The following is a 24,747-nucleotide window of genomic DNA, read 5'->3' as shown; positions in this document are numbered from 1 at the left end:
TGATGCAACATGAAGCGACATTTAGCAACATGAAGCGACATTTAGCAACATAAAGACACATTAAGCAACATGAGGAAGACATTAAGCAACATGAAGCAACGTTTAGCAACATGAAGCGACATTTAGCAACATGGAGACACATTAAGCAACATGAAGCGACATTAGGCACTTTGAAGCGACATTTAGCAACATGAAGCGTCATTAAGCAACAAGAAGCGTCATTAAATGACATGATGCAACATAAGGCATCATTAAGCAACATGATTCAACATGAAGGGGCATTAAGCAACATGAAGCAACAATAAGCAACATGAAAATACATTAACATGAAGCGACATTAAACAACATGAAGCGACATTAAGCAACATGAGACGGCATTAAACAACATGAAGCGACATGAAGCAACGTGAAGGGGCATGAAGCAACATGAGGTGACATTAAGCAACATGAGGCAACATTAAGCAACATTAAGCGACATTAGGCAACATGAGACAGCATTAAACAACATGAAGCGACATTTAGCAACATGAAGCGACATTTAGCAACATGAGGTGGCATGAAACAACATGAGGCGGCATGAAACAACATGAGGCGGCATGAAGCAACATGAAGCGGCATGAAGCAACACGAAGCGTCATTAAGCAACACGAAGCGTCATTAAGCAACACGAAGCGTCATTAAGCAACACGAAGCGTCATTAAGCAACATGAAGCGTCATTAAGCAACATGAAGCGACATTTAGCAACATGAAGCGACATTAAGCAACATGAGGCGGCATGAAGCAACATGAGGCGGCATGAAGCAACATGAAGCGGCATGAAGCAACATGAAGCGTCATTAAGCAACATGAAGTGGCATGAAGCAACATGACGCGGCATTAAGCAACATGAAGCGTCATTAAGCAACATGAAGTGGCATGAAGCAACACGACGCGGCATTAAGCAACATGAAGCGTCATTAAGCAACATGAAGTGGCATGAAGCAACATGAAGCAACATGAAGCGACATTTAGCAACATGAAGTGGCATTAGGCACTTTGAGGCGACATTTAGCAACATGAAGCGACGTTAAGCAACATGAAGCGACATTAAGCAAACTGTAGCGACATGATGCAACATAAGACGTCATTAAGCAACATGTTGCAACATGAAGAAACATGAAGCGACATGAAGCGACATGAAGCAAGTTAAAGTGGCATGAAGCGACATGAAGCAAGTTAAAGCGACATGAAGCAACATGAAGAAACATGAAGCAACATGAAGAAACATGAAGCAACATGAAGAAACATGAAGCGACATTAAGCAACATGAGGCGACATTAGGCGACATGAAGCAACATGAAGCGACATGAAGCAAAATGAAGCGACATGAAAAAACATGTGGTGACATTGGGCAACATGAAGCGACATTTAGCAACGTGAAGCGACATTAAGCAACATGAAGCAACATGAAGCGACATGAAGCAAAATGAAGCGACATGAAAGAACATGTGGTGACATTGGGCAACATGAAGCGACATTTAGCAACGTGAAGCGACATTAAGCAACATGAAGCGACGTTAAGCAACATGAAGCGACATAAAGCAAACATGAATTGACATTCATCAACATGAAGCGACATTTAGCAATATGAAACGACATTTAGCAACATGAAGCGACATTTAGCAACATGAAGTGGCATGAAGCAACACGACGCGGCATTAAGCAACATGAAGCGTCATTAAGCAACATGAAGTGGCATGAAGCAACATGAAGCAACATGAAGCGACATTTAGCAACATGAAGCGACATGAAGCAACATGAAGTGGCATTAGGCACTTTGAGGCGACATTTAGCAACATGAAGCGACGTTAAGCAACATGAAGCGACATTAAGCAAACTGTAGCGACATGATGCAACATAAGACGTCATTAAGCAACATGTTGCAACATGAAGAAACATGAAGCGACATGAAGCGGCATGAAGCGACATGAAGCAAGTTAAAGTGGCATGAAGCGACATGAAGCAAGTTAAAGCGACATGAAGCAACATTAGGCAACATGAAGAAACATGAAGCAACATGAAGAAACATGAAGCGACATTAAGCAACATGAGGCGACATTAGGCGACATGAAGCAACATGAAGCGACATGAAGCAAAATGAAGCGACATGAAAAAACATGTGGTGACATTGGGCAACATGAAGCGACATTTAGCAACGTGAAGCGACATTAAGCAACATGAAGCAACATGAAGCGACATGAAGCAAAATGAAGCGACATGAAAGAACATGTGGTGACATTGGGCAACATGAAGCGACATTTAGCAACGTGAAGCGACATTAAGCAACATGAAGCAACATGAAGCGACATGAAGCAAAATGAAGCGACATGAAAGAACATGTGGTGACATTGGGCAACATGAAGCGACATTTAGCAACGTGAAGCGACATTAAGCAACATGAAGCGACGTTAAGCAACATGAAGCGACATAAAGCAAACATGAATTGACATTCATCAACATGAAGCGACATTTAGCAATATGAAACGACATTTAGCAACATGAAGCGACATTTAGCAACATGAAGTGGCATGAAGCAACACGACGCGGCATTAAGCAACATGAAGCGTCATTAAGCAACATGAAGTGGCATGAAGCAACATGAAGCAACATGAAGCGACATTTAGCAACATGAAGCGACATGAAGCAACATGAAGTGGCATTAGGCACTTTGAGGCGACATTTAGCAACATGAAGCGACGTTAAGCAACATGAAGCGACATTAAGCAAACTGTAGCGACATGATGCAACATAAGACGTCATTAAGCAACATGTTGCAACATGAAGAAACATGAAGCGACATGAAGCGGCATGAAGCGACATGAAGCAAGTTAAAGTGGCATGAAGCGACATGAAGCAAGTTAAAGCGACATGAAGCAACATTAGGCAACATGAAGAAACATGAAGCAACATGAAGAAACATGAAGCGACATTAAGCAACATGAGGCGACATTAGGCGACATGAAGCAACATGAAGCGACATGAAGCAAAATGAAGCGACATGAAAAAACATGTGGTGACATTGGGCAACATGAAGCGACATTTAGCAACGTGAAGCGACATTAAGCAACATGAAGCAACATGAAGCGACATGAAGCAAAATGAAGCGACATGAAAGAACATGTGGTGACATTGGGCAACATGAAGCGACATTTAGCAACGTGAAGCGACATTAAGCAACATGAAGCAACATGAAGCGACATGAAGCAAAATGAAGCGACATGAAAGAACATGTGGTGACATTGGGCAACATGAAGCGACATTTAGCAACGTGAAGCGACATTAAGCAACATGAAGCGACGTTAAGCAACATGAAGCGACATAAAGCAAACATGAATTGACATTCATCAACATGAAGCGACATTTAGCAATATGAAACGACATTTAGCAACATGAAGCGACATTTAGCAACATGAAGCGACAGAAACATGAAGTGACATGAAGCAACATGAAGCGTCATTAAGCAACATGAAGCGACATTTATTAACATGAGGCGACATTAAGCAACATGAGGCGACATTTAGCAACATGAAACGACATTAAGCAACAAGAAGCGTCATTAAACGACATGATGCAACATAAGGCGTCATTAAGCAACATGATTCAACAGGAAGGGGCATTAAGCAACATGAAGCAACAATAAGCAACATGAAAATACATTAACATGAAGCGACATTAAACAACATGAAGCGACATTAAGTAACATGAAGCGACATTAAGCCACATTAAGCAACATGAAGCAACATGAAGCGACATTTAGCACTTTGAAGCGACATTAGGCACTTTGAAGCGACGTTAAGCAACATGAAGCGACGTTAAGCAACATGAAGCGACATAAAGCAAACTGAAGCGACATTTAGCAACATGAAGAGACATTTAGCAACATGAAGCGTCATTAAGCAACATGAAGCGACATTAAGCAACATGATGCAACATGAAGTGTCATTAAGCAACATGAAGCGTCATTAAGCAACATGAAGCGTCATTAAGCAACATGAAGCGTCATTAAGCAACATGAAGTGTCATTAAGCAACATGAAGCGTCATTAAGCAACATGATAAAACATGAAGTGTCATTAAGCAACATGATGCAACATGAAGCGGTATTAATCAACATTAAGCAATATGAAGCACGACCCTCTGTCGTCCCGCTCGACCCTCTGTCGTCCATCTCGACCCTCTGTCGTCCCGCTCGACCCTCTGTCGTCCGGCTCGACCCTCTGTCGTCCCTCTCGTCCCTCTGTGATCCCTCTCGACCCTCTGTTGTCCCTCTCGACCCTCTGACGTCCCTCTCGACCCTCTGTCGTCCCGCTCGACCCTCTGTCGTCCCTCTCGTCCCTCTGTGATCCCTCTCGACCCTCTGTTGTCCCTCTCGACCCTCTGTCGTCCCTCTCGACCCTCTGTCGTCCCTCTCGACCCTCTGTCTTCCCTCTGTCGTCCCTCTGTCGTCCCACTCAACCCTCTGTCGTCCCTCTCGACCCTCTGTCTTCCCTCTGTCGTCCCTCTCAACCCTCTGTCGTCCCTCTCGACCCTCTGTCTTCCCTCTGTCATCCCTTTCATCCCTCTGTCGTCCCACTCAACCCTCTGTCGTCCCTCTCGACCCTCTGTCGTCCCTCTCGTCCCTCTGTCGTCCCTGTCGACCCTCTGTTGTCCCTCTCGACCCTCTGTCGTCCCTCTGTCGTCCCTCACGACCCTCTGTCATCCCTCTCGTCCCTCTGTGATCCCTCTCGACCCTCTGTCGTCCCTCTGTCGTCCCTTTCGACCCTCTATCGTCCCTCTCGACCCTCTATCGTCCCTCTGTCGTCCCTCTCGACCCTCTGTCGACCCTCTGTCGTCCCTCTGTCGTCCCTCTCCACCCTCTGTCGTCCCTCTGTCGTCCCTCTCGACCCTCTGTCGTCCCTCTCGACCCTCTGTCGTCACTCTCGACCCTCTGTCGTCCCTCTCGACCCTCTGTCGACCCTCTGTCGTCCCTCTGTCGTCCCTCTCGACCCTCTGTCGACCCTCTGTCGTCCCTCTCGACCCTCTGTCGACCCTCTGTCGTCCCTCTGTCGTCACTCTCGACCCTCTGTCGTCCCTCTGTCGTCCCTCTCGACCCTCTGTCGTCCCATCTGTCGTCCCTCTGTCGTCCCTCTCCACCCTCTGTCGTCCCTCTGTCGTCCCTCTCAACCCTCTGTCGTCACTCTCGACCCTCTGTCGTCCCTCTGTCGTCCCTCTCGACCCTCTGTCGTCCCATCTGTCGTCCCTCTGTCGTCCCTCTCCACCCTCTGTCGTCCCTCTCGACCTTCTGTCGTCCCTCTCAACCCTCTGTCGTCCCTCTGTCGTCCCTCTCGACCCTCTGTCGTCCCTCTGTCGTCCCTCTTGACCCTCTGTCGTCCCTCTCGACCCTCTGTCGTCCCTCTGTCGTCCCTCTCAACCCTCTGTCGTCACTCTCGACCCTCTCAACCCTCTGTCGTCACTCTCGACCCTCTGTCGTCCCTCTGTCGTCCCTCTCGACCCTCTGTCGTCCCTCTGTCGTCCCTCTGTCGTCCCTCTCGACCCTCTGTCGTCCCTCTCGACCTTCTGTCGTCCCTCTCAACCCTCTGTCGTCCCTCTGTCGTCCCTCTCGACCCTCTGTCGTCCCTCTGTCGTCCCTCTTGACCCTCTGTCGTCCCTCTCGACCCTCTGTCGTCCCTCTCGACCCTCTGTCGTCCCTCTGTCGTCCCTCTCCACCCTCTGTCGTCCCTCTGTCGTCCCTCTTGACCCTCTGTCGTCCCTCTGTCGTCCCTCTTGACCCTCTGTCGTCCCTCTGTCGTCCCTCTCGACCCTCTGTCGTCCCTCTTGACCCTCTGTCGTCCCTCTCGACCCTCTTTCGTCCTTATGTCGTCCCTCTTGACCCTCTGTCGTCCCATCTGTCGTCCCTCACGACCCTCTGTCGTCCCTCTCGTCCCTCTGTGATCCCTCTCGACCCTCTGTTGTCCCTCTTGACCCTCTGTCGTCCCATCTGTCGTCCCTCTGTCGTCCCTCTCGACCCTCTGTCGTCCCACTCGTCCCTCTGTGATCCCTCTCGACCCTCTGTCGTCCCTCTCGACCCTCTGTCGTCCCATCTGTCGTCCCTCTGTCGTCCCTCACGACCCTCTGTCGTCCCTCTCGTCCGTCTGTGATCCCTCTCGACCCTCTGTCGTCCCTCTCGACCCTCTGTCGTCCCTCTTGACCCTCTATCGTCCCTCTCGACCCTCTGTCGACCCTCTGTCGTCCCTCTGTCGTCCCTCTCGACCCTCTGTCGTCCCATCTGTCGTCCCTCTGTCGTCCCTCTCGACCCTCTGTCTTCCCTCTGTCGTCCCACTCAACCCTCTGTCGTCCCTCTGTGATCCCTCTTGACCCTCTGTCGTCCCTTTGTCGTCCCTCTCGACCCTCTGTCGTCCCTCTTGACCCTCTGTCGTCCCATCTGTCGTCCCTCTGTCGTCCCTCTCGACCCTCTGTCGTCCCACTCGTCCCTCTGTGATCCCTCTCGACCCTCTGTCGTCCCGCTCGACCCTCTGTCGTCCCTCTCGACCCTCTGTCGTCCCATCTGTCGTCCCTCTGTCGTCCCTCTCGTCCGTCTGTGATCCCTCTCGACCCTCTGTCGTCCCTCTCGACCCTCTGTCGTCCCTCTCGACCCTCTGTCGTCCCTCTCGACCCTCTGTCGTCCCATCTGTCGTCCCTCTGTCGTCCCTCTCGACCCTCTGTCGTCCCACTCGTCCCTCTGTGATCCCTCTCGACCCTCTGTCGTCCCTCTCGACCCTCTGTCGTCCCATCTGTCGTCCCTCTGTCGTCCCTCTCGTCCGTCTGTGATCCCTCTCGACCCTCTGTCGTCCCTCTTGACCCTCTGTCGTCCCTCTCGACCCTCTGTCGTCCCTCTCGACCCTCTGTCGTCCCATCTGTCGTCCCTCTGTCGTCCCTCTCGACCCTCTGTCTTCCCTCTGTCGTCCCTCTGTGATCCCTCTTGACCCTCTGTCGTCCCTCTTGACCCTCTGTCGTCCCTTTGTCGTCCCTCTCGACCCTCTGTCGTCCCTCTGTCGTCCCTCTCGACCCTCTGTCGTCCCTCTGTCGTCCCTCTCGACCCTCTGTCGTCCCTCTGTCGTCCCTCTTGACCCTCTGTCGTCCCTCTCGACCCTCTGTCGTCCCTCTCGACCCTCTGTCGTCCCTCTGTCGTCCCTCTTGACCCTCTGTCGTCCCTCTCGACCCTCTGTCGTCCCTCTTGACCCTCTGTCGTCCCTCTCGACCCTCTTTCGTCCCTCTGTCGTCCCTCTTGAACCTCTGTCGTCCCTCTGTCGTCCCTCTCGACCCTCTGTCGTCCCTCTCGTCCCTCTGTGATCCCTCTCGACCCTCTGTCGTCCCTCTTGACCCTCTGTCGTCCCATCTGTCATCCCTCTGTCGTCCCTCTCGTCCCTCTGTCGTCCCTGTCGACCCTCTGTCGTCCCTCTCGACCCTCTGTCGTCCCTCTGTCGTCCCTCACGAACCTTTGTCATCCCTCTCGTCCCTCTGTGATCCCTCTCGACCCTCTATCGTCCCTCTCGACCCTCTGTCGTCCCTCTCGACCCTCTGTCGACCCTCTGTCGTCACTCTCGACCCTCTGTCGTCCCTCTCGACCCTCTGTCGTCCCTCTGTCGTCCCTCTCGACCCTCTATCGTCCCTCTCGACCCTCTGTCGTCCCTCTCGACCCTCTGTCGACCCTCTGTCGTCCCATCTGTCGTCCCTCTGTCGTCCCTCTCGACCCTCTGTCGTCCCTCTGTCGTCCCTCACGACCCTCTGTCGTCCCTCTGTGATCCCTCTCGACCCTCTGTCGTCCCTCTTGACCCTCTGTCGTCCTATCTGTCGTCCCTCTGTCGTCCCTCTTGACCCTCTGTCGTCCCACTCGTCCCTCTGTGATCCCTCTCGACCCTCTGTCGTCCCGCTCGACCCTCTGTCGTCCATCTCGACCCTCCATCGTCCCTCTCGACCCTCTGTCATCCGGCTCGACCCTCTGTCGTCCCTCTCGTCCCTCTGTGATCCCTCTCGACCCTCTGTTGTCCCTCTCGACCCTCTGACGTCCCTCTCGACCCTCTGTCGTCCCGCTCGACCCTCTGTCGTCCCTCTCGTCCCTCTGTGATCCCTCTCGACCCTCTGTTGTCCCTCTCGACCCTCTGACGTCCCTCTCGTCCCTCTGTCTTCCCTCTGTCGTCCCTCTGTCGTCCCACTCAACCCTCTGTCGTCCCTCTCGACCCTCTGTCGTCCCTCTCGACCCTCTGTCTTCCCTCTGTCGTCCCTCTGTCGTCCCACTCAACCCTCTGTCGTCCCTCTCGACCCTCTGTCTTCCCTCTGTCATCCCTTTCATCCCTCTGTCGTCCCACTCAACCCTCTGTCGTCCCTCTCGACCCTCTGTCGTCCCTCTCGACCCTCTGTCTTCCCTCTCAACCCTCTGTCGTCCCTCTCGACCCTCTGTCGTCCCTCTCGACCCTCTGTCTTCCCTCTGTCGTCCCTCTGTCGTCCCACTCAACCCTCTGTCGTCCCTCTCGACCCTCTGTCTTCCCTCTGTCATCCCTTTCATCCCTCTGTCGTCCCACTCAACCCTCTGTCGTCCCTCTCGACCCTCTGTCGTCCCTCTGTCGTCCCTGTCGACCCTCTGTCGTCCCTGTCGACCCTCTGTTGTCCCTCTCGACCCTCTGTCGTCCCTCTGTCGTCCCTCACGACCCTCTGTCATCCCTCTCGTCCCTCTGTGATCCCTCTCGACCCTCTGTCGTCCCTCTGTCGTCCCTTTCGACCCTCTATCGTCCCTCTCAACCCTCTGTCGTCCCTCTGTCGTCCCTCTCGACCCTCTGTCGACCCTCTGTCGTCACTCTCGACCCTCTGTCGTCCCTCTGTCGTCCCTCTCCACCCTCTGTCGTCCCTCTGTCGTCCCTCTCGACCCTCTGTCGTCCCTCTGTCGTCCCCCTCGACCCTCTGTCGACCCTCTGTCGTCACTCTCGACCCTCTGTCGTACCTCTGTCGTCCCTCTCGACCCTCTGTCTTCCCTCTGTCGTCCCTCTCAACCCTCTGTCGTCCCTCTCGACCCTCTGTCTTCCCTCTGTCATCCCTTTCATCCCTCTGTCGTCCCACTCAACCCTCTGTCGTCCCTCTCGACCCTCTGTCGTCCCTCTGTCGTCCCTCTCGTCCCTCTGTCGTCCCTGTCGACCCTCTGTTGTCCCTCTCGACCCTCTGTCGTCCCTCTGTCGTCCCTCTTGACCCTCTGTCGTCCCTCTTGACCCTCTGTCGTCCCTCTCGACCCTCTTTCGTCCCTCTTTCGTCCCTATGTCGTCCCTCTTGACCCTCTGTCGTCCCTTTGTCGTCCCTCTCAACCCTCTGTCGTCCCTCTCGACCCTCTGTCGTCCCTCTCGACCCTCTGTCGTCCCTCTCCACCCTCTGTTGTCCCTCTGTCGTCCCTCTGTCGTCCCTCTTGACCCTCTGTCGTCCCTCTCAACCCTCTGTCGTCCCTCTCGTCCCTCTGTCGTCCCTCTCGACCCTCTGTCGTCCCTCTCGACCCTCTGTCGTCCCTCTCGATCCTCTGACGTCCCTCTCGACCGTCTGTCGTCCCTCTGTCGTCCCTCTCCACCCTCTGTCGTCCCTCTGTCGTCCCTCTTGACCCTCTGTCGTCCCTCTCGACCCTCTGTCGTCCCTCTTGACCCTCTGTCGTCCCTCTCGACCCTCTGTCGTCCCTCTCGACCCTCTGTCGTCCCTCTCGATCCTCTGACGTCCCTCTCGACCCTCTGTCGTCCCTCTGTCGTCCCTCTCCACCCTCTGTCGTCCCTCTGTCGTCCCTCTTGACCCTCTGTCGTCCCTCTCGACCCTCTGTCGTCCCTCTTGACCCTCTGTCGTCCCTCTCGACCCTCTTTCGTCCCTATGTCGTCCCTCTTGACCCTCTGTCGTCCCTCTGTCGTCCCTCTCGACCCTCTGTCGTCCCATCTGTCGTCCCTCTCGACCCTCTGTCGTCCCTCTGTCGTCCCTCTCGTCCCTCTGTGATCCCTCTCGACCCTCTGTCGTCCCTCTGTCGTCCCTCTCGACCCTCTGTCGTCCCATCTGTCGTCCCTCTGTCGTCCCTCTCGACCCTCTGTCGTCCCACTCGACCCTCTGTCGTCCCTCTCGACCCTCTGTCGTCCCATCTGTCGTCCCTCTGTCGTCCCTCTCGACCCTCTGTCTTCCCTCTGTCGTCCCACTCAACCCTCTGTCGTCCATCTCGACCCTCTGTCGTCCCTCTCGACCTTTTGTCGTCCCTCTCAACCCTCTGTCGTCCCTCTCGACCCTCTGTCGTCCCTCTCGACCTTTTGTCGTCCCTCACGACCCTCTGTCGTCCCTCTCGTCCGTCTGTGATCCCTCTCGACCCTCTGTCGTCCCTCTCGACCCTCTGTCGTCCCTCTTGACCCTCTATCGTCCCTCTCGACCCTCTGTCGACCCTCTGTCGTCCCTCTCGACCCTCTGTCGTCCCATCTGTCGTCCCTCTGTCGTCCCTCTCGACCCTCTGTCTTCCCTCTGTCGTCCCACTCAACCCTCTGTCGTCCATCTCGACCCTCTGTCGTCCCTCTCGACCTTTTGTCGTCCCTCTCAACCCTCTGTCGTCCCTCTCGACCCTCTGTCGTCCCTCTGTCGTCCCTCTTGACCCTCTGTCGTCCCTCTCAACCCTCTGTCGTCCCTCTTGACCCTCTGTCGTCCCTCTCGACCCTCTTTCGTCCCTATGTCGTCCCTCTTGACCCTCTGTCGTCCCTTTGTCGTCCCTCTCAACCCACTGTCGTCCCTCTCGACCCTCTGTCGTCCATCTCAACCCTCTGTCGTCCCTCTGTCGTCCCTCTCGACCCTCTGTCGTCCCTTTCCACTCTCTGTCGTCCCTCTGTCGTCCCTCTTGACCCTCTGTCGTCCCTCTCAACCCTCTGTCATCCCTCTCGACCCTCTGTCGTCCCTCTCGACCCTCTGTCGTCCCTCTGTCGTCCCTCTCGACCCTCTGTCGTCCCTCTGTCGTCTCTCTTGACCCTCTGTCGTCCCTCTCGACCCTCTGTCGTCCCATCTGTCGTCCCTCTGTCGTCCCTCTCGACCCTCTGTCGTCCCACTCGTCCCTCTGTTATCCCTCTCGACCCTCTGTCGTCCCTCTCGACCCTCTGTCGTCCCATCTGTCGTCCCTCTGTCGTCCCTCACGACCCTCTGTCGTCCCTCTCGTCCGTCTGTGATCCCTCTCGACCCTCTGTCGTCCCTCTCGACCCTCTGTCGTCCCTCTTGACCCTCTATCGTCCCTCTCGACCCTCTGTCGACCCTCTGTCGTCCCTCTCGACCCTCTGTCGTCCCATCTGTCGTCCCTCTGTCGTCCCTCTCGACCCTCTGTCTTCCCTCTGTCGTCCCACTCAACCCTCTGTCGTCCATCTCGACCCTCTGTCGTCCCTCTCGACCTTTTGTCGTCCCTCTCAACCCTCTGTCGTCCCTCTCGACCCTCTGTCGTCCCTCTCGACCCTCTGTCGTCCCTCTCGACCCTCTGTCGTCCCTCTGTCGTCCCTCTTGACCCTCTGTCGTCCCTCTCGACCCTCCGTCGTCCCTCTTGACCCTCTGTCGTCCCTCTCGACCCTCTTTCGTCCCTATGTCGTCCCTCTTGAACCTCTGTCGTCCCTCTGTCGTCCCTCTCGACCCTCTGTCGTCCCTCTCGTCCCTCTGTGATCCCTCTCGACCCTCTGTCGTCCCTCTGTCGTCCCTTTCGACCCTCTGTCGTCCCTCTCGACCTTCTGTCGTCCCTCTCAACCCTCTGTCGTCCCTCTTGACCCTCTGTCGTCCCTCTCGACCCTCTTTCGTCCCTATGTCGTCCCTCTTGACCCTCTGTCGTCCCTTTGTCCTCCCTCTCAACCCTCTGTCGTCCCTCTCGACCCTCTGTCGTCCCTCTCGACCCTCTGTCGTCCCTCTCAACCCTCTGTCGTCCCTCTGTCGTCCCTCTCAACCCTCTGTCGTCCCTCTGTCGTCCCTCTCGACCCTCTGTCGTCCCTCTCGACCCTCTGTCGTCCCTCTCGACCCTCTGTCGTCCCTCTGTCGTCCCTCTCAACCCTCTGTCGTCCCTCTCGACCCTCTGTCGTCCCTCTCGACCCTCTGTCGTCCCTCTCAACCCTCCGTCGTCCCTCTTGACCCTCTGTCGTCCCTCTCGACCCTCTTTCGTCCCTATGTCGTCCCTCTTGAACCTCTGTCGTCCCTCTGTCGTCCCTCTCAACCCTCTGTCGTCCCTCTCGACCCTCTGTCGTCCCTCTCGACCCTCTGTCGTCCCTCTGTCGTCCCTCTCGACCCTCTGTCGTCCCTCTCGACCCTCTGTCGTCCCTCTCGATCCTCTGACGTCCCTCTCGACCCTCTGTCGTCCCTCTGTCGTCCCTCTCCACCCTCTGTCGTCCCTCTTGACCCTCTGTCGTCCCTCTTGACCCTCTGTCGTCCCTCTCGACCCTCTGTCGTCCTTCTTGACCCTCTGTCGTCCCTCTCGACCCTCTTTCGTCCTTATGTCGTCCCTCTTGACCCTCTGTCGTCCCTCTCGACCCTCTGTCGTCCCATCTGTCGTCCCTCTGTCGTCCCTCTCGACCCTCTGTCGTCCCTCTGTCGTCCCTCACGACCCTCTGTCGTCCCTCTGGTCCCTCTGTGATCCCTCTCGACCCTCTGTCGTCCCTCTTGACCCTCTGTCGTCCCATCTGTCGTCCCTCTGTCGTCCCACTCGTCCCTCTGTGATCCCTCTCGACCCTCTGTCGTCCCTCTCGACCCTCTGTCGTCCCTCACGACCCTCTGTCGTCCCTCTGTCGTCCCTCTGTGATCCCTCTCGACCCTCTGTCGTCCCTCTCGACCCTCTGTCGTCCCTCTCGACCCTCTGTCGTCCCTCACGACCCTCTGTCGTCCCTCTGTCGTCCCTCTGTCGTCCCTCTGTGATCCCTCTCGACCCTCTGTCGTCCCATCTGTCGTCCCTCTGTATTCCCTCACGACCCTCTGTCGTCCCTCTCGTCCCTCTGTCGTCCCTCTCGACCCTCTGTCGTCCCTCTTGACCCTCTATCGTCCCTCTCGACCCTCTGTCGTCCCATCTGTCGTCCCTCTGTCGTCCCTCTCGACCCTCTGTCTTCCCTCTGTCGTCCCTCTCGACCCTCTGTCGTCCCTCTGTGATCCCTCTCGACCCTCTGTCGTCCCTCTCGACCCTCTGTCGTCCCTCTATTTCCCTCTGTCGTCCCTCTCGACCCTCTGTTGTCCCTCTCGACCCTCTGTCGTCCCTCACGAACCTCTGTCATCCCTCTCGTCCCTCTGTGATCCCTCTCGACCCTCTGTCGTCCCTCTGTCGTCCCTCTCGACCCTCTATCGTCCCTCTCGACCCTCTGTCGTCCCTCTGTCGTCCCTCTCGACCCTCTATCGTCCCTCTCGACCCTCTGTCGTCCCTCTGTCGTCCCTCTCGACCCTCTGTCGTCACTTTCGACCCTCTGTCGTCCCTCTGTCGTCCCTCTCGACCCTCTGTCGTCCCTCTTTCGTCCCTCTCGACCTTCTGTCGTCCCTCTCAACCCTCTGTCGTCCCTCTTGACCCTCTGTCGTCCCTCTCGACCCTCTTTCGTCCCTATGTCGTCCCTCTTGACCCTCTGTCGTCCCTTTGTCCTCCCTCTCAACCCTCTGTCGTCCCTCTCGACCCTCTGTCGTCCCTCTCAACCCTCTGTCGTCCCTCTGTCGTCCCTCTCAACCCTCTGTCGTCCCTCTGTCGTCCCTCTTGACCCTCTGTCGTCCCTCTCAACCCTCTGTCGTCCCTCTCGACCCTCTGTCGTCCCTCTCGACCCTCTGTCGTCCCTCTCGACCCTCTTTCGTCCCTCTGTCGTCCCTCTCGACCCTCTGTCGTCCCTCTGTCGTCCCTCTCGACCCTCTGTCGTCCCTCTCGATCCTCTGACGTCCCTCTCGACCCTCTGTCGTCCCTCTCCACCCTCTGTCGTCCCTCTGTCGTCCCTCTTGACCCTCTGTCGTCCCTCTCGACCCTCTTTCGTCCCTATGTCGTCCCTCTTGACCCTCTGTCGTCCCTCTCGACCCTCTGTCGTCCCATCTGTCGTCCCTCTGTCGTCCCATCTGTCGTCCCTCTGTCGTCCCTCTCGACCCTCTGTCGTCCCACTCGTCCCTCTGTGATCCCTCTCGACCCTCTGTCGTCCCTCTCGACCCTCTGTCGTCCCATTTGTCGTCCCTCACGACCCTCTGTCGTCCCTCTCGTCCCTCTGTGATCCCTCTCGACCCTCTGTCGTCCCTCTCGACCCTCTGTCGTCCCTCTTGACCCTCTGTCGTCCCTCTCGACCCTCTGTGATCCCTCTTGACCCTCTGTCGTCCCATCTGTCGTCCCTCACGACCCTCTGTCGTCCCACTCGACCCTCTGTCGTCCCTCTCGACCCTCTGTCGTCCCTCTGTCGTCCCTCTGTCGTCCCTCTTGACCCTCTGTCGTCCCTCTCAACCCTCTGTCGTCCCTCTCGACCCTCTGTCGTCCCTCTGTCGTCCCTCTTGACCCTCTGTCGTCCCTCTCAACCCTCTGTCGTCCCATCTGTCGTCCCATCTGTCGTCCCTCTGTCGTCCCTCTCGACCCTCTGTCGACACTCTGTCGTTCCTCTGTCGTCCCTCTCGACCCTCTTACGTCCCTCTGTCGTCCCTCTCGTCCCTCTGTCGTCCCTCTCGTCACTCTGTCGTCCCTCTCGTCCCTCTGTCGTTCCTCTCGACCCTCTGTCGTCCCATCTGTCATCCCTCTGTCGTCCCATCTGTCGTCCCTCTGTCGTCCCTCTCGACCCTCTGTCGTCCCTCTCGACCCTCTGTCGTTCCTCTCGACCCTCTGTCGTCCCTCTTGACCCTCTGTCGACCCTCTGTCGTCCCTCTCGACCCTCTGTCGTCCCTCTCGTCCCTCTGTCGTCCCTCTTGACCCTCTGTCGTCCCATCTGTCGTCCCTCTCGACCCTCTGTCGTCCCTCTGTCGTCCCTCTTGACCCTCTGTCGTCCCTCTCGACCCTCTGTCGTCCCTCTGTCGTCCCTCACGTCCCTCTTGACCCTCTGTCGTCCCTCTGTCGTCCCTCTCGACCCTCTGTCGTCCCTCTGTCGTCCCTCACGTCCCTCTTGACCCTCTGTCGTCCCTCTCGACCCTCTGTCGTCTCTCTGTCGTCCCTCTCAACCCTCTTTCGTCCCTCGTTCGTCCCTCTCGACCCTCTGTCGACACTCTGTCGTCCCTCTCGACCCTCTGTCGTCCATCACGTCCCTCTGTCGTCCCTCTCGACCCTCTGTCGTCCTTTTGTTGTCCCTCTGTCGTCCCTCTCGACCCTCTGTCGTCTCTCTGTCGTCCCTCTCGTCCCTCTGTCGTCCCATCTGTCGTCCCTCTCGACCCTCTGTCGTCCCTCTGTCGTCCATCACGTCCCTCTGTCGTCCCCTCGACCCTCTGTCGTCCCATCTGTCGTCCCTCTGTCGTCCCTCTCGACCCTCTGTCGTCCCTCTCGACCCTCTGTCGTCCCATCTGTCGTCCCTCTCGACCCTCTGTCGTCCCATCTGTCGTCCCTCTGTCGTCCCTCTCGACCCTCTGTCGTCCCTCTCGACCCTCTGTCGACCCTCTGTCGTTCCTCTGTCGTCCCTCTCGACCCTCTGACGTCCCTTTCGACCCTCTGACGTCCCTCTCGACCCTCTGTCGTCCCATCTGTCGTCCCCCTCGACCCTCTGTCGTCGCTCTGTCGTCCCTCTGTCGTCCCTCACGTCCCTCTTGACCCTCTGTCGTCCCTCTCGACCCTCTGTCGTCTCTCTGTCGTCCCTCTCGACCCTCTGTCGTCCCTCTCGACCCTCTGTCGTCCCTCTCGACCCTCTGTCGTCCCTCTGTTGTCCCTCTCGACCCTCTGTCGTCCCTCTCGACCCTCTGTCGTCCCTCTCAACCCTCTGTCGTCCCTCTGTTGTCCCTCTCGACCCTCTGTCGTCCCTCTGTCGTCCCTCTCGACCCTCTGTCGTCCCTCTCCACCCTCTGTCGTCTCTCTGTCGTCCCTCTCGACCCTCTGTCGTCCCTCTCGACCCTCTGTCGTTCCCCTCGACCCTCTGTCGTCCCTCTCAACCCTCTGTCGTCCCTCTCGTCCCTCTGTCGTTCCCCTCGACCCTCTGTCGTCCCACTCGTCCCTCTGTCGTCCCTCTCAACCCTCTGTCGTCCCTCTCGACCCTCTGTCGTTCCCCTCGACCCTCTGTCGTCCCTCTCGTCCCTCTGTCGTCCCTCTCGTCCCTCTGTCGTTCCCCTCGACCCTCTGTCGTCCCACTCGTCCCTCTGTCGTCCCTCTCGTCCCTCTGTCGTTCCCCTCGACCCTCTGTCGTCCCACTCGACCCTCTGTCGTCCCTCTCGTCCCTCTGTCATCCCTCTCGACCCTCTGTCGTCCCTCTGTCGTCCCTCTCGACCCTCTGTCGACCCTCTGTCGTCCCCCTCGTCCCTCTGTCATCCCTCTCGACCCTCTTTCGTCCCTCTGTCGTCCCTCTCGTCCCTCTGTCGTCCCTCTCGTCACTCTGTCGTCCCTCTCTACCCTCTGTCGTCCCTCTCGTCCCTCTGTCGTCCCTCTCGACCCTCTGTCGACCCTCTGTCGTCCCTCTCCACCCTCTGTCGTCCCTCTCGACCCTCTGTCGTCCCTCTCGACCCTCTGTCGTCCCTCTCAACCCTCTGTCGACCCTCTGTCGTCCCTCTCGACCCTCTGTCGTCCCTCTCGACCCTCTGTCGTCCCATGTCGTCCCTCTCGACCCTCTGTCGTCCCTCTCGACCCTCTGTCGTCCCATGTCGTCCCTCTCGTCACTCTGTCGTCCCTCTCTACCCTCTGTCGTCCCTCTCGACCCTCTGTCGTCCCTCTCAACCCTCTGTCGACCCTCTGTCGTCCCTCTCGACCCTCTGTCGTCCCTCTCGACCCTCTGTCGTCCCATGTCGTCCCTCTCGACCCTCTGTCGTCCCTCTCGACCCTCTGTCGTCCCTCTCAACCCTCTGTCGACCCTCTGTCGTCCCTCTCGACCCTCTGTCGTCCCTCTTGACCCTCTGTCGTCCCTCTGTCGTCCCTCTTGACCCTCTGTCGTCCCTCTCGACCCTCTGTCGTCCCTCTGTCGTCCCTCACGTCCCTCTTGACCCTCTGTCGTCCCTCTGTCGTCCCTCACGTCCCTCTTGACCCTCTGTCGTCCCTCTGTCGTCCCTCTCGACCCTCTGTCGTCCCTCTCGACCCTCTGTCGTCCCTCTTGACCCTCTGTCGTCCCTCTGTCGTCCCTCTCGACCCTCTGTCGTCCCTCTCGACCCTCTGTCGTCCCTCTGTCGTCCCTCTCGACCCTCTGTCGTCCCATCTGTCGTCCCCCTCGACCCTCTGTCGTCGCTCTGTCGTCCCTCTGTCGTCCCTCACGTCCCTCTTGACCCTCTGTCGTCCCTCTCGACCCTCTGTCGTCTCTCTGTCGTCCCTCTCGACCCTCTGTCGTCCCTCTCGACCCTCTGTCGTCCCTCTCGACCCTCTGTCGTTCCCCTCGACCCTCTGTCGTCCCTCTCAACCCTCTGTCGTCCCTCTCGACCCTCTGTCGTCCCTCTGTCGTCCCTCTCGACCCTCTGTCGTCCCTCTCCACCCTCTGTCGTCTCTCTGTCGTCCCTCTCGACCCTCTGTCGTCCCTCTCGACCCTCTGTCGTCCCTCTCAACCCTCTGTCGTCCCTCTGTCGTCCCTCTCGACCCTCTGTCGTCCCTCTCGACCCTCTGTCGTCCCTCTCGACCCTCTGTCGTTCCCCTCGACCCTCTGTCGTCCCTCTCAACCCTCTGTCGTCCCTCTCGACCCTCTGTCGTCCCTCTGTCGTCCCTCTCGACCCTCTGTCGTCCCTCTCCACCCTCTGTCGTCTCTCTGTCGTCCCTCTCGACCCTCTGTCGTCCCTCTCAACCCTCTGTCGTCCCTCTCAACCCTCTGTCGTCCCTCTGTCGTCCCTCTCGACCCTCTGTCGTCCCTCTCCACCCTCTGTCGTCTCTCTGTCGTCCCTCTCGACCCTCTGTCGTCCCTCTCGACCCTCTGTCGTTCCCCTCGACCCTCTGTCGTCCCTCTCAACCCTCTGTCGTCCCTCTCGTCCCTCTGTCGTTCCCCTCGACCCTCTGTCGTCCCACTCGTCCCTCTGTCGTCCCTCTCAACCCTCTGTCATCCCTCTCGACCCTCTGTCGTTCCCCTCGACCCTCTGTCGTCCCACTCGTCCCTCTGTCGTCCCTCTCAACCCTCTGTCGTCCCTCTCAACCCTCTGTCGTCCCTCTCAACCCTCTGTCGTCCCTCTCAACCCTCTGTCGTCCCTCTCGACCCTCTTGACCCTCTGTCGTCCCTCTCAACCCTCTGTCGTCCCTCTCGACCCTCTGTCGTCCCTCTCGACCCTCTTGACCCTCTGTCATCCCTCTTGACCCTCTGTCGTCCCTTTCGACCCTCTGTCGTCCCTCTCAACCCTCTGTCGTCCCTCTCAACCCTCTGTCGTCCCTCTGTCGTCCCTCTCGACCCTCTGTCTTCCCTCTCGACCCTCTGTCGTCCCTCTCAACCCTCTGTCGTCCCTCTGTCGTCCCTCTCGACCCTCTGTCGTCCCCCTCGTCCCTCTGTCATCCCTCTCGACCCTCTGTCGTCCCTCTCGACCCTCTGTCGTCCCTCTGTCGTCCCTCTCGACCCTCTGTCGACCCTCTGTCGTCCCCCTCGTCCCTCTGTCATCCCTCTCGACCCTCTGTCGTCCCTCTGTCGTCCCTCTCGACCCTCTGTCGACCCTCTGTCGTCCCCCTCGTCCCTCTGTCATCCCTCTCGACCCTCTTTCGTCCCTCTGTCGTCCCTCTCGTCCCTCTGTCGTCCCTCTCGTCACTCTGTCGTCCCTCTCGTCACTCTGTCGTCCCTCTCTACCCTCTGTCGTCCCTCTCGTCCCTCTGTCGTCCCTCTCGACCCTCTGTCGTCCCTCTCGACCCTCTGTCGTCCCTCTCAACCCTCTGTCGACCCTCTGTCGTCCCTCTCGACCCTCTGTCGTCCCTCTCGACCCTCTGTCGTCCCATCTGTCGTCCCTCTCGACCCTCTGTCGTCCCTCTCGACCCTCTGTCGTCCCTCTCAACCCTCTGTCGACCCTCTGTCGTCCCTCTCGACCCTCTGTCGTCCCTCTCGACCCTCTGTCGTCCCTCTTGACCCTCTGTCGTCCCTCTGTCGTCCCTCTTGACCCTCTGTCGTCCCTCTCGACCCTCTGTCGTCCCATCTGTCGTCCCTCTCGACCCTCTGTCGTCCCTCTGTCGTCCCTCACGTCCCTCTTGACCCTCTGTCGTCCCTCTGTCGTCCCTCACGTCCCTCTTGACCCTCTGTCGTCCCTCTGTCGTCCCTGTCGACCCTCTGTCGTCCCTCTCGACCCTCTGTCGTCCCTCTTGACCCTCTGTCGTCCCTCTGTCGTCCCTCTCGACCCTCTGTCGTCCCTCTCGACCCTCTGTCGTCCCTCTGTCGTCCCTCACGTCCCTCTTGACCCTCTGTCGTCCCTCTCGACCCTCTGTCGTCTCTCTGTCGTCCCTCTCAACCCTCTTTCGTCCCTCGTTCGTCCCTCTCGACCCTCTGTCGACACTCTGTCGTCCCTCTATCGTCCCTCTCGACCCTCTGTCGTCCATCACGTCCCTCTGTCGTCCCTCTCGACCCTTTGTCGTCCTTCTGTCGTCCCTCTGTCGTCCCTCTCGACCCTCTGTCGTCTCTCTGTCGTCCCTCTGTTGTCCCATCTGTCGTCCCTCTCGACCCTCTGTCGTCCCTCTGTCGTCCATCACGTCCCTCTGTCGTCCCCTCGACCCTCTGTCGTCCCATCTGTCGTCCCTCTGTCGTCCCTCTCGACCCTCTGTCGTCCCTCTGACGTCCCTCTCAACCCTCTGTCGTCCCTCTCGACCCTCTGTCGTCCCTCTCGACCCTCTGACGTCCCTTTCGACCCTCTGACGTCCCTCTCGACCCTCTGTCGTCCCATCTGTCGTCCCCCTCGACCCTCTGTCGTCGCTCTGTCGTCCCTCTGTCGTCCCTCACGTCCCTCTTGACCCTCTGTCGTCCCTCTCGACCCACTGTCGTCCCTCTCAACCCTCTGTCGTTCCCCTCGACCCTCTGTCGTCCCTCTCAACCCTCTGTCGTCCCTCTCGTCTCTCTGTCGTCCCTCTCGACCCTCTGTCGTCCCTCTCGACCCTCTGTCGTCCCTCTGTTGTCCCTCTCGACCCTCTGTCGTCCCTCTGTCGTCCCTCTCGACCCTCTGTCGTCCCTCTGTCGTCCCTCTCGACCCTCTGTCGTCTCTCTGTCGTCCCTCTCGACCCTCTGTCGTCCCTCTCGACCCTCTGTCGTTCCCCTCGACCCTCTGTCGTCCCACTCGTCCCTCTGTCGTCCCTCTCAACCCTCTGTCGTCCCTCTCGACCCTCTGTCGTCCCTCTCGACCCTCTGTCGTCCCTCTCGACCCTCTGTTGTCCCTCTCAACCCTCTGTCGTCCCTCTCGTCCCTCTGTCGTCCCTCTCAACCCTCTGTCGTCCCTCTGTCGTCCCTCTCGACCCTCTGTCGACCCTCTGTCGTCCCTGTCGTCCCTCTCGACCCTCTGTCGACCCTCTGTCGACCCTCTGTCGTCCCTCTGTCGTCCCTCTCGACCCTCTGTCGTCCCTCTGTCGTCCCTCTCGACCCTCTGTCGACCCTCTGTCGTCCCTCTGTCGTCCCTCTCGACCCTCTGTCGACCCTCTGTCGACCCTCTGTCGTCCCTCTGTCGTCCCTCTCGACCCTCTGTCGTCCCTCTCGACCCTCTGTCGACCCTCTGTCGTCCCTCTGTCGTCCCTCTCGACCCTCTGTCGACCCTCTGTCGTCCCTCTGTCGTCCCTCTGTCGTCCCTCTCGACCCTCTGTCGACCCTCTGTCGACCCTCTGTCGTCCCTCTGTCGTCCCTCTCGACCCTCTGTCGACCCTCTGTCGACCCTCTGTCGTCCCTCTGTCGTCCCTCTCGACCCTCTGTCGACCCTCTGTCGTCCCTCTGTCGTCCCTCTCGACCCTCTGTCGACCCTCTGTCGTCCCTCTGTCGTCCCTCTCGACCCTCTGTCGTCCCTCTGTCGTCCCTCTGTCGTCCCTCTCGACCCTCTGTCGACCCTCTGTCGACCCTCTGTCGTCCCTCTCGACCATCTGTCGTCCCTCTCGACCCTCTGTCGACCCTCTGTCGTCCCTCTCGACCCTCTGTCGACCCTCTGTCGTCCCTCTGTCGTCCCTCTCGACCCTCTGTCGACCCTCTGTCGTCCCTCTGTCGTCCCTCTGTCGTCCCTCTCGACCCTCTGTCGACCCTCTGTCGTCCCTCTGTCGTCCCTCTCGACCCTCTGTCGTCCCTCTGTCGTCCCTCTGTCGTCCCTCTCGACCCTCTGTCGTCCCTCTGTCGACCCTCTGTCGACCCTCTGTCGTCCCTCTGTCGTCCCTCTCGACCCTCTGTCGTCCCTCTGTCGTCCCTCTCGACCCTCTGTCGACCCTCTGTCGTCCCTCTGTCGTCCCTCTCGACCCTCTGTCGACCCTCTGTCGACCCTCTGTCGTCCCTCTGTCGTCCCTCTCGACCCTCTGTCGTCCCTCTGTCGTCCCTCTGTCGTCCCTCTCGACCCTCTGTCGACCCTCTGTCGACCCTCTGTCGTCCCTCTGTCGTCCCTCTCGACCCTCTGTCGACCCTCTGTCGTCCCTCTCGACCCTCTGTCGACCCTCTGTCGTCCCTCTGTCGTCCCTCTCGACCCTCTGTCGACCCTCTGTCGTCCCTCTGTCGTCCCTCTCGACCCTCTGTCGACCCTCTGTCGACCCTCTGTCGTCCCTCTCGACCCTCTGTCGACCCTCTGTCGTCCCTCTGTCGTCCCTCTCGACCCTCTGTCGTCCCTCTCGACCCTCTGTCGACCCTCTGTCGACCCTCTGTCGTCCCTCTGTCGTCCCTCTCGACCCTCTGTCGTCCCTCTCGACCCTCTGTCGTCCCTCTCGACCCTCTGTCGACCCTCTGTCGACCCTCTGTCGTCCCTCTCGACCCTCTGTCGACCCTCTGTCGACCCTCTGTCGTCCCTCTGTCGTCCCTCTCGACCCTCTGTCGACCCTCTGTCGTCCCTCTGTCGTCCCTCTCGACCCTCTGTCGTCCCTCTCGACCCTCTGTCGACCCTCTGTCGACCCTCTGTCGACCCTCTGTCGTCCCTCTGTCGTCCCTCTCGACCCTCTGTCGACCCTCTGTCGACCCTCTGTCGTCCCTCTCGACCTTCTGTCGTCCCTCTCGACCCTCTGTCGTCCCTCTCGACCTTCTGTCGTCCCTCTCGACCCTCTGTCGTCCCTCTCGACCCTCTGTCGACCCTCTGTCGTCCCTCTGTCGTCCCTCTCGACCTTCTGTCGTCCCTCTCGACCCTCTGTCGTCCCTCTCGACCCTCTGTCGACCCTCTGTCGTCCCTCTGTCGTCCCTCTCGACCCTCTGTCGTCCCTCTGTCGTCCCTCTTGACCCTCTGTCGTCCCTCTCGACCCTCTGTCGTCCCTCTCGACCCTCTGTCGTCCCTCTCGACCCTCTGTCGTCCCTCTGTCGTCCCTCTCGACCCTCTGTCGTCCCTCTGTCGTCCCACATGGATGTCCCTCATTCGGAGACCAATATGAGCCTCTTGGCTTAGAGGGATGCGTCAGGTTATTCGTTGTTAATACACCGATGATAACTCGCATAGAAAAGCCTAAACTCTGTCAGACAGAGGCTGCAGCTGGGAAATGTTCCATCAGAGTCCAGATCTCACTCTCGTATCATCATATATTCTCTCATATCCAGTCATATCAGCAAATTCCATCATTTGTCCCATTGCACAGCCAACTGCGGCGTTCCCCTCGTACATCCAAGCCAACACGGTGTACAGCTGCTGATCATAACTGTTTCTGCATCGGCTCGTTTTGGATCGTTTCTGCTTGGATTTATCTCTAGGATGCCAACCCCCCCCCCATTGCCGGTTTTCCAGCTAATCCCTTGTTCCATGTTGTTTTCCAGGTACGAGAGTTTAGTTGGAAGCATGAAGAAGAAGTTTTCAAAAAAGCGAGAGAGAACGTTGCTGGAGAATGACAACCAGACGGAGAGGAAGAGGACGTTCGTGAAGCCTCAGGACTGAAGATGTGTGTGTGCTTTTACAGTTTGTGTGTCAGGATGAAGTTCCAGCTGGTCTCCGTCCGGGTCCACTGAAAATGTGGCTCATCATGGATGTCTGAGCTTCCCATGTTCCATCTTCTTCATCAGACTGTAAACATGCAGGACTAAGTTCACAGAACCGGTTCAGGTCTTCTCTGGCCCTGAACAGGATGCAGAACTTTGGACCGCTTCCTTAGGTCAGCCAGGTTCAGATGGACTGCGGTTCTTACAAAACCACCAGAACCAAACGGCTTTCATTGTCTTTTCTTGTTTTTAGTTTTTATTTGTGGACTTTTTCTGAATAAACCAGTTTCCAGGTTCTGGGTTCAGCTGGTCACCAGAGGCTGACAGACATGCAAATCAAATTTACGCTCACAGTTGTGTGTAGACGATCAGTCTTGCCCATTTTTATTAGTTTATTCGTTTATTCATCCTTTTTATTTTTTTTTACAAATCTACCATATTTTATTTTCACATTTATTTTTATAATAAATGGATTCATAAATAAAGGTTGAAATAAAATGATTAGATGTGGAATAAAAATGGCTAAAAAAAAAAGATTATTCCCTGTATTTCATAGGTTGACAGACCATGACTTTGGCCTGATAATGTGTACACAAGGCCACACAAATTGTGATTTCAGAGGTGGGAGTTCATAAAACAAATCTTTCATCTTGGATTCATTTCTTCTTGTTACCGATCACAATATTCTGCTACAGAGGCTGGAACATGTTATTGGGATTAAAGGGACCGCATCAGACTGGTTCCAGTCATATTTATCTGATAGATTTCAGTTTGTAAATGTAAATGATGAGTCTTCCTCACACACCAGGGTAAGTCATGGAGTTCCTCAGGGTTCTGTACTTGGACCAATACTTCTCACATTATACATGCTTCCCTTAGGAAATATCATCAGGCAGCATGGTATAAAGTTTCATTGCTATGCGGATGACACTCAGATCTACCTCTCCATGAAGCCAGATGAAACCAATCAGTTTCTTAGATTACAAAGATGTCTTACAGACATCAAGACCTGGATGACTCTGAATTTTCTCCTTTTAAACTCAGACAAGACAGAGGTCGTTATCTTCAGGCTGAAAAACTTAGAACAAAATGATCCAGTTATGTAATTAATCTGGATGGCATTAATCTGGCCTCCAGTACCACTGTGAGGAACCTTGGAGTCATTATTGACCAGGACTTGTCTTTTAGCTCACATTTAAAACAGGTTTCTAGAACCGCCTTCTTCCACCTGCGTAATATTGCAGAAATTAGGAGCATCTTGTCTCAGAAAGATGCAGAAAAATGAGTCCATGCCTTTATTACTTCCAGGCTGGATTACTGCAAGTCCTTATTTATGGGTTGTCCCAAATATGCCCTGAAAAGTCTCCATCTGATCCAAAATGCTGCAGCGAGGGTTCTGATGAGGACTACAGGAGAGATCATGTTTCACCAGTTTTAGCCTCTCTACACTGGCTCCCTGTTAAATCCAGGATCAAGTTTAAAATTCTTCTCCTCACATATAAAGCTCTCCATGACCAAGCTCCATTGTACATAAAAGATCTTATAGTTCCATATATTCCAAATAGAGCACTTGGCTCTCAGACTGCAGGTTTACTGGTGGTTCCCA

The 24,747-nt window shown here is 57.1% G+C and overlaps 1 protein-coding gene across 1 annotated transcript in view; it reads left to right on the top strand.

Moving 5' to 3' along the window:
* mphosph6 (M-phase phosphoprotein 6) overlaps positions 1 to 23,772 on the top strand; it is a 28,898-nt gene extending 5,126 nt beyond the window's left edge. Inside the window, exon 5 of the mRNA XM_079248845.1 lies at positions 22,983 to 23,772. Within this exon, the coding sequence (XP_079104971.1) occupies positions 22,983 to 23,100 (118 nt within the window). The 3' untranslated portion in view covers positions 23,101 to 23,772. The remainder of the gene's footprint in view (positions 1 to 22,982) is intronic.
* Positions 23,773 to 24,747: the final 975 nt, after the last annotated feature.

This window comes from Telmatherina bonti (assembly GCF_933228915.1).
Source record: "Telmatherina bonti genome assembly, chromosome: 2".
Classification (NCBI taxonomy): Eukaryota; Metazoa; Chordata; class Actinopteri; order Atheriniformes; family Telmatherinidae; genus Telmatherina; species Telmatherina bonti.
Note: the sequence above shows the minus strand (reverse complement) of the source record. Positions and strands in the feature narration are given on the sequence as shown.